The following is a 13,014-nucleotide window of genomic DNA, read 5'->3' on the forward strand; positions in this document are numbered from 1 at the left end:
AGAATCTCCAGCCTTGGAGGTTTCTGGGGCCACATGTCATGGCCTGTCCATCAGCCTGCTATGGAGTTCATAGGAAACGCAGTTGAGAAGCCAGAGGCAGCTAAAGCAGAATGCTCAGCCCCCCAGGAAGACCTCAGGAGGCCCCTCACCCTGCCCTGGTGGCCCCAGCTGCCCGGGTTTCTGAGCTTCCCACACACTCTCACCTTCCTACTCAGGCCCACACCCTTCTAGCTGATGGGCACAGCCTTCCAACCTACTCATCCAGCCTGGGAAGACCCTGCTGGGTGGCAGAAACATCTGGGGACAGATGGACCCACCAGCAGGTCCCAGGAAATCATCATGCTGTGGGTGCATCTCACCCATGCTTGTAACAGGGGCCTGAACTAGTGGGGAGCTTGGGAGGCTTGAGATCCAGTCTTTCCATGAATTACCAACCCAGGCACATGTACAGGATGTATTTATTCCCCACCTCTTTCTAACAGAAGCATCTGGCTAAGTTTACCAAAAACAGAACACAAGTAACATGCACATTAGAAAGAAAAATCACAGCCACTTGGTGGTGGGAAGATGGGGAAGAAGCAGCTGTGTCAGTATGAGCATTTCTATAGTTATTGTGCCTGAGCATCAAACTCTCAGCTTCCTGGCAGCCAGAGTAAAAACAGAAAGCATGCTAAAACTTTTATAGATCTGATTTCAGGATCTATACTGGTCCTTCAAAGGAGATAAATGGTTTCCTAGCATAGAATCCCAAAGGAGCCCTAAGAAGACCATGAGTAATCAGTACAGTTGACAGTACCCTTGACTACAGCTTTAGGACAAACATATAATTGGCTTTTCAAAGGGTTATTTGTTGTAATAACTCATCAGAACAGGCAAGTAGCTCCTTGTCCCTGAGCCTCAGGGTCTCTGGCAGTTTGTGCAATGGGGATAATGCCAAGGAAACCTCCAGTTCAGGCCCTTTAGGAGGAAAAATCCAGGCACTGTTCCTCAGTAGGACTGATTTTCTCTCCTTCTCAGGGAGCTTATGAGCCAAGTCCAGACTCTGGTACAAAGGATGAAAGATGACCATGTGAGTTGGATTTACAACTATTTTTAAACACTAATTTTCTTTTTTTTTTTTAATATTTTATTTATTTCTAAGAGAGAGAGAGAGCGTGAGCAGGGGAGGGTCAGAGAGAGAGGGAGATACAGACTCTGAAACAGGCTCCAGGCTCTGAGCTGGCCGTCAGCACAGAGCCTGACGTGGGGCTCGAACCCACGAACCGCGAGATCATGACCTAAGCGAAAGTCGGACGCTTAACCGACTAAGCCACCCAGGCGCCCCTAAACACTAATTTTCTAACCCACTGAAGTCCCCAAATGGAATGATCTGCCATGAAAACTGAGCCACTGTCACTAGAGGCATTTAAGGAGTGGGAGGGCAGCCCACATCTGAGGCCCTGAAGGAAATTACATCCATGGCGGGGGGGTGGGGGGGTGTCATCATTGATCACAATGATCTTGAAAGTCCCTCCTGATGCTAAGGGTCTGTGGCCAATAAATAAGCCTCTAAAATTCTTTCAGCTCCAAGATTCTGATTCTATTATTTTGAGTGGGCAAGGAAATCTTAGGAGGTTGACTGAATTTCCTAGAGCTGTGGCGTTATTTGCGTGTTTGTTAGAAATCATCAGGGATTTTCCTCTTTCTGTATAGAGAGTGAATTTCCATGAGGACTGGAAGATTATCACGGTGCTGATTGGAGGCAGTGATTTATGTGACTACTGCACGGATTTGGTAATGGGGGCAGCCGGACCTACTCGTTGCTCCTGACATTGACCAGGAGGCTTGGAGGTCCTGTTTGAGAACGGGCCGTGGATCCAAGCCTAGGGCTGTCCAGCTACGCCTGTGTGTATGTGCCTGCACAGGTGCACACACACACACTCCTCTTACCCCATGACCCTCAGGCTTCCGGCTCTACCTCCACGTCCCAGGTGGTTCTGGGGGAGCAGGCAGATGTAGTACCTCTACTCTCATCTTACAATTCCAGAGAATCCAGAAAGCAGGGAAACTGTAGACCCCAGCAGTGGGAGGGAGGATGTGCATGTTCACCTTCCAAACTAAAGCTTGTTTTCTGGCTGGCCCATCTTTGGTGACAGCAAGTAATCAACTGGTCCGATTCTGATGTGATGAGCTGGTCACAACCAGGGGTCAGAGGGAGAAGAAGTCCTTGAGGTGGAGCCGGAGGGGGGCCTTCAGCTGCCCTCACCCATGAACCAGCCCCTCACCTCCCTCCTGTCTCTTCCCAGAATCGGTATTCTGCAGCCAGGTTTTTTGACCATCTCCGCAATGCCTTGGACATCCTGCATAGAGAGGTGGGTAGGGGCTCCCGCAAGCTGGACACAACTCAAGCATGTGGGGGGTAAAGGTGGATAGGGCAAGTAGGTGAGATGCCCCCCCAAAGGAGACAGCCAAGGGCATGGACTCCCCTTTCTAGAGTTTGGACTCTACCCCGAGGAAGCCTATTCCATTTGGAATCAGCACAGAAGGATCTCAGGCTTGAAGAAAAGTAGGCAGCTCTTGTGCTAATCATCTCCTACCGCCACCTGGACATTCCCTGGGGGCAGCAGCACAGCGGCTCCCAGGCTGGGCCCTGAACTCTGAGCCATACGGGCTATATCTAGAGCAATCTCCTCTCTGGTCCTGTTCCCAGGAGCTTGTTCTCTTCCCGCGCCCCTGTCATGGGAAGCCAGCCCAGCAGCCCAGGGTGGGGGGCACTCCAGCCACCACCTGCTTCACTGGGTGGCTGAGTTCCCACACTGCCTCAGCAGACTGGGTCCAGGTTGGGCTAGAGGGAGATGGCAAATGGGGCACCTATCTCAGCACATTTGAAGTTTGCTCCCTGATGGCTGAGTGGAGCTGAACCATCAGCAGTTGGATTCCGGTCCGCCATATTGTCCCACAGCAGGGGGCACCATTCATGCTGCAGCTTGAGTGGGTGCCATCGCCAGCAGGCACCTAGGCAGTCATTCTGTGGAGACACCTTCCCGAGACTCCACTCGGGGACGACTGAGCTGGAGTTCTGTAGGGACCCTAGAGCTAGTCCCCACTTCTCAGGACCCTAAGGCAGCTTGAGGAAGAAGCCCCCAGAGCCGCTCTCTTACCTGCAGCCTTCCCCTTAGGTGCCCAGAGCCCTGGTCAACCTTGTGGACTTCATGAGCCCCAGTGTCATGCGGCGGGTGTTCCTGGGCAATCCAGACAAGTGCCCCATGCAGCAGGCCAGGTAGGCAGGTGCTGGCTGCCCCCGACAGAGAAGCACCACCCCCTGGTCTGGCTCACACAGTGGTGACTCTTTGGGGTCTTTGTGACCTGGTGTGTCCATGCCTCCAAGTCTGTAAAAGGGGGTCTTATGTCAAGAGCACCCCCTCTTGAGAGGTTGGGGGTATGGCCCCCCTAACCGAACCTCAGGATGGCAGGAGAATCCTCTGTGACACAGGAGTCACAAGGGAGAGGGTCAGGGCAGGGACAAAGGCTTGTGTCTGAGAAACAGCGTCGCCCGGCCTGTGAAAAGGGGAAATGCGTAGGGATGTATACACACGTGGTCAAGTTGGGACAGAAAGTGAGGAAATGAGCCACATAATTCAGTTACCTTTGTGGGGAAGGAGCAAACTGGGGAACTTCAGAAGGGGCGTGTTTTGTTTCCGACGCAGGGTGAGAGGTACACAGGTACACGTTTCATTAATCTTCATGCCTTATATGTACATTTGTTTATGTAAGAAATAGTTTTACAGAACTGACTGTGTGCCTGGCACTGTTCTGAGTGCTTTAGAGACAGTATCTATTTTAAAATCAAGTGCATTTCATGAGTGTGAAATAATTCGTGATGACATTCATTCAGATTCATTATGAATTCACAGTTCATGATGATGGGGGCTGCAGTGAGCCACTAGTGTGAACTAAGAAGGTATCTGAGGGCGTGAGCGTCAGAGGCCCCCAGATACATTTTAATTGTAGTCTTAAGAATTAAACATTGAATGTTCATTGCCCAAGTTCGTGTGTTTGGCATAACTTGCAGCAGGCCCAGTGCCGAAGTCAGATACTGGTTCTCTATCCGTATGAGAGGGTGCTTGCTCACGCCCCCTTGGGACTTTGTCCCGTCCCTGTGTCAGGCTGGGAACCTGGCCCTTAGAACGGGGCGTCGAAGCCGCGGGGCACATGTGCTCCTAAGTGGGGAGGGGAGGCTCAAGTGAGCAGAACAGGCTCTGACCAGAGCTTCAGCGCTGGGTCCTGCTGCCTCCCCCTCTTTGTACAGCACTTTGTGTCACTGCGTTCTGACCCCTTGGGAGAGCTCCCAAGATCTGGCCAGGCTGGAGGCCATCACCCAAGCCTACCAGGTGAGACCAAGAAGGACACCATCCGGGGCACCCTCCCCCTACTCAGTCGACACACCGGCACTCAGAGAAGGGAAGAGCTGTTTGGGGTTTGAGGACATCACCATCCGGGCCCCTCCTTCTGCCCCACCTGGCTGAAGTGTCTCAGGGACCTCGGTTAGGGTCATCCCCAAGGGACCCGGGTGGCAAAGCCCTAGTGGCCCAGCTGCCCTTGGCTTAACGCCGTGCTTGGCCTAAAGAGGTCAGTAGCTCTGACCTCATGGGTGGGCCTTTCCCTCCCCTGCACCCTGGAGGCCCAGCTGACGCCATTCCTCCCCCAGTCCTCCCCTCTCCTCAACAGGCAGACCGAGAACAGGGAGGTTGCAGGCCCTGAGCCTGAGGCCGTCTCGAGACCCTTCTCAGGTTTTTATTCCTTGTGGGACTTCCTGCCTGGCTCTTCAGACCTCGCAGTTCCCTTAAAAACAAAGCAAAAAGGTGAACCAACCTGTTTCCAACTCTCTGGAAAGAGATTTGCAGTCACATGTGTTTGTGTTCTCAAGGGAAGGGCTGAGTCACCGCCTCGTGCAGGGAGATGGGGGCAGGGATGCTACCCACCACTCCCTTGCTTCCCCCACTGGGCTGTCGGGCACCCCAGGGCCTGTGTCCAAAGCCCCCCGTGTGTATCCACAGAGCAGCATGCGTGAGCTGGTGGAGTCAGGCCGCTATGACACACGAGAGGACTTCTCCGTGGTGCTGCAGCCCTTCTTCAGCAACATCCGGCTCCCCGTCCTGGCGGTGCGCTCCCTGCCCTCCCCCGTGGGGTCCCTGGGGGGAGGAAGGTGAAATTCAAAGCAGAGTTGCCAGGCACTTTTGGGAGAGTGTGAATACAATGGGGAAGAGGCAGGCAGCTCTCCAGATGCTTGTCTGGTCCTACAGCCTCCTTGGGCACCTGAGCTGTGTTCCTACAGGCAGCTGATGTGGGATGTTCTCATTACTACTGATAGCGACCTCCATTTTATTGAGCACCTACTACATGCCAGGCCCTGTGTTTGCCATGGTAAACTTTTCACAACTACCTTTGAGAGGAGTGTCTTCACCCCCACATAACAGAGACTCAGAGGTGTGAAATATTCTCCCTATAATCATACAGGGAGGAAGGAACAGAGGGGCAAGATTTGAACTTCTCCAACTTCAGATTATTCGCTTTCTGCCACACACAGACCACCGAAGTGATAAAGGAGGGTTCTGGGTAATGGTTCCCCCACCCCCTGGCCATGCTCTCCACCTGACACGTTGAACCAAAGAGCTGTGTGTGTGCACCGGGATGGGGCCTTGGTTCTCTCTGCCTGGGCCTCCATCCTCAGGGCCTCGCCTCGTTGGAGGGGAGTTGGAAGAGACCTTGAGCGCCCCTGATTGCCTGGAGAGATGAGCCCTGGTGTCGGCTTTGCCCAGGGCTGCCCCAAAGCTCCGCCCCACTCTCCCCACCGAGGCCACTGGAAGCAGCCGCCCAAGGCCTGGGAAGTAGCTCCTGCCAGCTGGCTTGCCAAGACTTCCTCAGGGACTAGGATCTCATTCCCTCAACCACGGCATGGGCTAGGGCATTGCACAACTGTGCCTAACAATAAACGTAACACTTTTTAAAAACATTAAGTAAGTGGAATTTTGGGGCCACAAAGGAGAATGGGGGGTTGGGGTCACCCCAGGCTATTGATCTGTGGGATGGCTCTTATCTCCCTTTTGCAGTGAGCAGACCTTGCAGAAGGCCAGTGGCTTGGAGCTTCCTCATAGGGAGGAGGGCACCGAGTGGGCAATCCCAGGGGTGAGGCTGGTCAGCTGCAGCCCCCTCTTCACCCTCCATACCAAAAGGATCTTAAATCCATCCCTCTCTTTCAGGATGGGCACCTGGATATGTCCTTCTTCGCCCCAGACTGTATCCACCCAAGTCAGAAATTCCACTCCCAGCTTTCCAGAGCCCTTTGGGTCAATATGGTAAAATAAGTGGGGTATCCCTGGGTCTTGGGGTTCTAGTCTAGTGAAGCACCAGCACCTATAGAATGGGGCTTGTTCCTGGCCTCCCTTTGCAAGCACGGTGTAGAGGAGCAGTGGCTGGCGCAACTGTAGAGGTCTATAGAACCGAAAATATGGAGTCCTTGGGATTCTCGGATCAACTTCACTCTCTCCTTTGTGCTTTGAGCTGTGAGGAAGGAGACTCTGAGGAATGCCAGGCAGACCCCCCCCCTTGCAATCATTCAGCGTGTTCTACGTGGCAGCAGCTGGGCAAGGCGGTGTGAGCCATGTTGTCTAAGCCTCTCACCAGCCCCACCAGCCAATGCCTAGGAGTTCATGAGGAAGCCGAATCCTCGAGAAGCAGAGACACTTGCCCAGCACCACTATCCACCACCGCTCCCCCCGCCCTCCCAAGCAGAGCCAGGAGAGGAAGCCAAACCCCCTGACATCAAGCTGTGAGCTGTCCCCGAAGCCAGGTGCTGCCTGGGAATGTTCACTTCGGTGACAGCATCTCCATGCACCTGATCTCTCTTTTCTTCCCCAATAGCTTGAACCACTAGGAAGGAAAACAGATACCCTGGACCTGGCGGCAAATATATCCCTCTCCTGCCCTTCTCAGGTAATGGGGGAGGACCTGCCTTGCCCCTCTGCAGACACCAGGGCCCAGACCTCGCCCTCCCCTGGTGCTGGCCCACGGCTCCTCTCCTGCAAACCGGAGGACTTTAGAAGGACAGAAGTGGCTGGGAACTAGGGCAGAGAGAGCACGGAAGCCCTTCTTTGAGAAACTGGGAGAAGCAGGTGGGAGGGGAAGCCTGGGCTCAAGCAGAGGCAGAGGATCAGGACGGAGCTGCGGGTTCTTGAGAAGGTGGGGGGGTGGGGGCAAGAAGCCAGAAGTGTGGTGAGGAGGCTCATTTTAGCAACAGCGCTTGGGGCCGCTGGGAAAGTCTGACTGAGGGTCAGGAGCCTTCATGAGAAGCCAGGCAGCTCCGAAGTTGTGGTTAGTGGTCTCAGAGCCAGGAGTGGAACCTCCCAGCAGAGACCGGGTCAAAGAAGAGAGCGACAAAGGGTACCAGGGAGCTGTGCGGAGGAGGGGCAAGTAAGACCAGCCTTGCCACTGGGGCAGGACTCAGCTCAGGGCTCCTTTTAAGGAGGAAAATGTTAAGTGGTTGTTAAACTTGATTTCAGGCCTAGGGTGGAGGCAGGTTCCCACTGCCTTCAGCTCCCTTTCCTAGGCCCTGTCTTAATGGCTTTTTAACCAAATAAGGCGGAAGCCAGAGGGCCCTTGGGCGGTCAGCCGTAAAAGCAGAAGGGCCTGACCCAGTCTGGGAGGGCTGGGTTTCCCTGCTGGGCCGGCTGCCTCACCCTCTCCTGCCCTGTGGGGGCCGAGCAGGAAATGGACCCACAGCTCCCCCATGTGTCTACCAGGGGACACCCCTGCCCCCAACCCACGCTCCCTGTCTGCTGCCTCCCCCAGCCCAGCTTCGTGCCTCATCCTGCCTCATCCCGAGGGCAAGGGCGGCGGGAAGGAGGGATAGGGAAGTGAAGGCAGTGAGAGCAAAGGGCTCAATTGCTAGTTCTAGTGCTTGGAGCAAAGGAATAGTCAAATGATGCAACACAGATGCCTCCAGTCCAGTGGTCAGATCCGCTGAAGGGTCGGGGTGAGGTCCCAGAGGGAAGGCCCTGCTCTGCCAGGTGTAGACTGTTTAATTACTCCTGAGCGTGTCCAGGAGTTTCTAGGGGTGGGGTCAGGCAACCTACATAATGGGGGCATCTGGGGATTCAGAGCAGTGGCTGTACACCACACCAGAGGTATTTCAGCATTTTAACAACCTGTATGGCCATCCTGACCATCAGCCATGGAAAATCCTCTCCAATCTGTCTATTGCCCTTCCATTAAATCGGAAAAGTAGGAACTCATTCCAGGGAGCCCTCATTTGCTCTTCCAGCACCCAAACATCTATTAAGTACAAGGTTGGAGCCTAGGTACCGGATCAGGGAGAGCTCTGTCACCATGGGCCTCAAGGGGGACCTGTGCCGCTCTCTGCCCCAAACCAGGCAAGGAGCCCCCAAATGGCGCCACTCCAACCAGAATCTTGGGCCACAGTGGGCTCCGCTCCTCCTTCTGGACTGAGCCCGACTGAGCCATTGGTAAGCAGAGGAGAGCAAAGCCAGCCTCTTGGAACTCTAGAAGCCCAGCCTGGGAGAAGTGGTTGCCAGGCAACCCCAGAGCCCATTCCAAAATGATCCATCTGTTGGCTAGCCCCGCTTCACCACACCAGGCAACACAGCACCCTGCGTTCCTCATGTCCCATCTGCTCCCTCCCGTGTGCCTTGGAGCTATATAAAAGTCCACCAGCATCTCAATGTGAGCTGACAGGGGCCAGGCAACGCATATTTTAGTCCTCGCTGTGTCTAAACATAGAGGCAACAGGCAGGACCCAGTGGGGAGGAGGGGGCCGGGATGGATGGGAGCACTACAGAGCTTTCTCAGCCTCCTCCCTGCTCCTCCCCCCACCCTAGGCAACCACGAGTGCGTTCTGCCAGGAGGGTCAGGCACTTAACAGCACTCCGTGGATTTCTGTCAGACTTTCAGGTTGAACAAATGATCTTCCAGCCAGCTTTTGCTTAGCCACTCTGTGGACTGTGACCATTGTCCCCTTTCTGCTCTCCTTGCCTCTCTGTCCATGCCTTCCCTAACCCAGGGCAGCCTCTGTGGCTCCTCTTCAGGCTTTGAAGAAGCAAGCCGAAAGACAAACATGGTTCTCTCTCCGTTCTTCTTCGTCTTGCCCTCTCTCCGCATTTGCCAGTGTAAACCGCCTCCTCCGTGAAATTCACTTCTGCCTGCATTCATGGAAGCAAAGCCACCATGGTTGGGCTATTTTTCTAGTCACTGTCTCTTCTTGTCTCGAAAATGGGCACATTTTCCCGCTTTCCTGTCCCACCTCTATTCTCTCTCTCTCCGTCTCTCCCTCTCTGTCCCTCTCCACATCCCCTTACTCTGAGATTTGTCCATTCCCACAGTTTCCTGTTAAATTTCTGTGCACGGGCTTCCCCAGCCTATGTCTTCATTTCTTCTTTCTTAAACTCCAGCGCTGTTCTTCTAGCTTCGAAGAGATGTGTCCTGCTGGATGCCTTGGGTGGTGAAAAGTTGAGAAAAGTTGAGGTCTGTTCTTTTATACTTACTTTACTGCCTAGCAGGGTTTCTATTTTGAATTACATACGGGGGACACTATTATCTTTTGAATGCGTTGGACTTCTAAATCCTGCCCCACCTCACCATCACCCCAAACTCAACAAACGTCCGTCCAAAAAATAGCTTTTGAGTGAGAAACGTCAAAATAGGAACTAAATATTTGTCTCCCCAAACCGTCTGATCCTCAGGACTTCCCTATTTCTGTGCGTATTGTTGTGTTTTTCACAGGTCTGTGGTGTGGGACATCGGGTGCCCTATCTGATAGGAGTCTTTCTCACGCCCCCCACCTGTCCCCTTTTCCTTTCCTCCTGCCACCACTCCCGTTCACATCCTAATCACTTGGTGTGCTGAACATCACGTGGCCCTTCCCACCATAAAACACCAGAGAATCCTGTAACCTTAGGATCTCAGTAGGGAGGGCCTTGGCATCCGGTGGGTGGGACGTGTCGTGTAATGACTGAGTTATTCCACCACTTCCCTCCTAAGGCATCTCTACGGCATCTGCTTAAACTTCCATGCTCTCGAGGCCACGCCTTTCAGACTGTCAAGTGGCTGCCCATTACCACGTTGTGAAATCAGCCTAGGCGGTCATGAACCAGCACGTTTGGAACGGGAAGGGACTGGGTAGAGATGCCGAGGGCATTCCATGGAGTGCTGTTATGTTCTTCCTGCCACTAGCACCCCCCCCCAGCCCCACACCACCCCTCATCCTCTCCTTATCTTAGAAAAGCCTTCCAAGCCCTGCCTCATGTGGCAGATATGCCCCCTGCAATGTAGGCCCCCTTTGGGTAAGTGCCAACACTTGACTGTACACTCCTCATTTGGTCTGAGCAACACAGGGCAGAAGAAAACGTCCACTCCTTCTCTGCAGAGCCTCACACCTAGTAACACAGCCAAGATGAACATGACCTTCCCTGTAGCCACTGACTCACGTTGCTGACTCACAACAGGTGGCTGTCCTGGCACTGACCACCCCAGGCAGGCCGCACCGTCTCTGCACGGCCCTACCTGGGAGAACACACGCCCTGGTGCTGGCATTCAATCAGCTTCACTTTCTACCTACCGGCATTACAGATCTAGCCTCAGAGAGCCAGTCAGACTCCCTGCAATCAGTCCCTTTTCCACAGTATCGGCTCCACTCTAAGCTCTTAAACTGCTCTGACTCACAGATGCACTGTGTGGTCAATGGTCAATAAAACAAGCCCCAGGCACCCCAGGCTACCTCTCTGCCACTGCCCTGGACCTGTTCTCATTGTTCTGCTCTCGCCTCACTTGCCACAGCATTCCAGTGTCTCCTTAACCTCTGACCCCTTTGACTCAGCCTCCCCTTCCTGGCCCCTCCCCCAACCCTTGAGTCATGTGACCAAATCAACTCTCCAGTTTGACTTTCAGGACTCCCAGAAGGGCAGGGTGAGTCTTTGTCCCCTGGTTGTCCCTGCACTGGCCACTCCGGGACTAGCTCCAGCCACCAGACCCTAAGCCCAGTCAGGTCTCCCTTGACGTGGTGGGGAGAACCATTAGTGACCCTCCACGCACTGAGTCTCCTATTTGAGGTCCATATGTCTCCGGATCTTGTAGCCATTCCTCAGCCATTACTGCACTTACTGGACACACTGGTCTCTGAGGCTTCACTGCCTCACAGCGTCTCCTGCTTTCTGCCTGACTGGGTTGTGAGCCTCTTTGTATCTTCCCCTATTGTAGCACCTAGAACAGGGCTCTGAACACATGAGGTACTTATTCTCATAGGTCAGTTACATGTAGAATGCTCCCACGGTGCCCTCCTCAGATGGTGAATGCTCAGGGACTGCTAACAGTATCAGTTGAGACCAGCCCAGTTAGCCATGGCGACATGCCATTGTAAGCCCTCCTTGGCCTTGTGCACTTCCTGCCCTTGGCCCTGAGTACTCGGCAGGCTCACTTTTCAGCTAGGAAGGCTGAGATGCAGGAGGAGGGAGAGACAAGTGGAGCCCCGGGGAGCCGGATCTGTGCCAGCGCTGGAGTGTTGCACGTGCAGACTTAGTCCTCCCAGGCGGCTGCTGAGTCCTCTCTTCCTCTTCCTCTCTGCCTGACCAACAAGCTCTCTCACTGGCCTGACCCTGGTGTGAGGAACGGAACTAGAAAGGCCTGTCTGGTCAGGCCCCGCTCTGCACTCTCTGCCTGCTCTCTACCTGGACCAGGTCCCTCCCCCCATACTGGACCTCTGTTGCTCCTCATCTGTAAAATGGGAGCTTTCTGCGTTGCAGACTCAGAGGCCAGGCCCGGCAAGAACACAATTGGGTGAACAGGACTAGGTATGGGAGAAGAGGGAGTGGCAAGGCCGGAACCGAAGGCTGTACACCTCTTCTTAAAGCGTTCAGACTCTTCTTCTCTCCTCCCCTCCCCCTTCTTTTTCAACACCAGTCAGGCCAAACTAAAGCAGAACAAAACAAAATGTCTTCTGGCTAGGTTTAGCCAGAACTTCTGGCTAAAACTTCTGGCTAAACCAGAAGGCAGTTTTCAACCCCTGGAATAGATCCCCAGTGATCCCCTCCTCCAACATTCTGGTTCTTCCTTCTTATCCCCATTTTAACCTAAATGTTTAGACCACTCCACCAACCACGTCTTGTGAAAGTGTTGGTGGCCCTGGGCCACTTGCTAACTCCTGGTCTCAGGCTTATTAACTTGTTCTTACTTCATATCACTTTAACATTTTTCTCATTACTTTGCTTTTCCCATTTCTCCGTTGCCTACTTCCTTCTTCCTGCTTCAATTAACCCTCACCTGCATCTGAATGAACTTGGATCTTGCCTGGGCTTGGGAGAAAAGCAATTGTGAAATAGGTGAGGAAATGAAGAGGATGTTTCATGATAAAAATGTGACCACAATATACGAAGCCAACTTGAAGGGAGTAAGACACAAAGTTCAAAGGAGGCAAGGAAAAAAAAAGATTGACATTTTTTATAATACTCTCTGGAAAAGAAAAAAATGCTATAATGGGAATCTCTTGTAGGAGAGGGTACAAAGGAAATAAAGTCGATCATTCTGAGGATTAGGTAAATAGATGTTCCATTGCTAGGGTGAACCCGAAACCCTAGAGCTCTGAGAAGAACGTGCGTGGACCGCTTTTGAGGTCTCTGCACCTCCTGCCAAAGCTGTTATATGAAACCCTTTACGGAATGAATTAAATTAGGTTTATACGGTTCTTACTATTAAAACACAGAAGAGTCTTGTTAAATAAATCAAGAGGCCAGCATTGTTGGTCCTCTTTCCTAAGAAATCTCCGAGGCTGTGAGATAATCTCTCCCTGTGGTTTCTGTTCTCTTTTAGGATGAGCCCTTCCTGAGAACTCCCCGGAACAGCAACTATACCTACCCCGACAAGCCAGCTGTTGAGGTAACCCCTGACGCATGTCTGCCTCTCTGAGGGACAAAGCATTTCTACCTGCCAGTGACTCAGGGTGTGGTACACTTTTCAGAGTCTGAGCTTAAA

At 53.2% G+C, this 13,014-nt stretch overlaps 1 protein-coding gene across 1 annotated transcript in view; it reads left to right on the top strand.

Annotated features, from left to right (window-relative positions):
* PLB1 (phospholipase B1) overlaps positions 1 to 13,014 on the top strand; it is a 125,298-nt gene that overhangs the window by 87,067 nt on the left and 25,217 nt on the right. The window contains 9 exon segments of the mRNA XM_039238444.1: positions 1,018 to 1,069; positions 1,693 to 1,773; positions 2,286 to 2,351; positions 3,159 to 3,259; positions 4,289 to 4,370; positions 5,037 to 5,141; positions 6,240 to 6,335; positions 6,901 to 6,972; positions 12,853 to 12,918. Coding sequence (XP_039094375.1) covers positions 1,018 to 1,069; positions 1,693 to 1,773; positions 2,286 to 2,351; positions 3,159 to 3,259; positions 4,289 to 4,370; positions 5,037 to 5,141; positions 6,240 to 6,335; positions 6,901 to 6,972; positions 12,853 to 12,918 — 721 coding nt within the window.

Source organism: Hyaena hyaena, unplaced genomic scaffold, assembly GCF_003009895.1.
Source record: "Hyaena hyaena isolate Hyena2069 unplaced genomic scaffold, ASM300989v1 scaffold_140, whole genome shotgun sequence".
NCBI classification, from domain to species: Eukaryota; Metazoa; Chordata; class Mammalia; order Carnivora; family Hyaenidae; genus Hyaena; species Hyaena hyaena.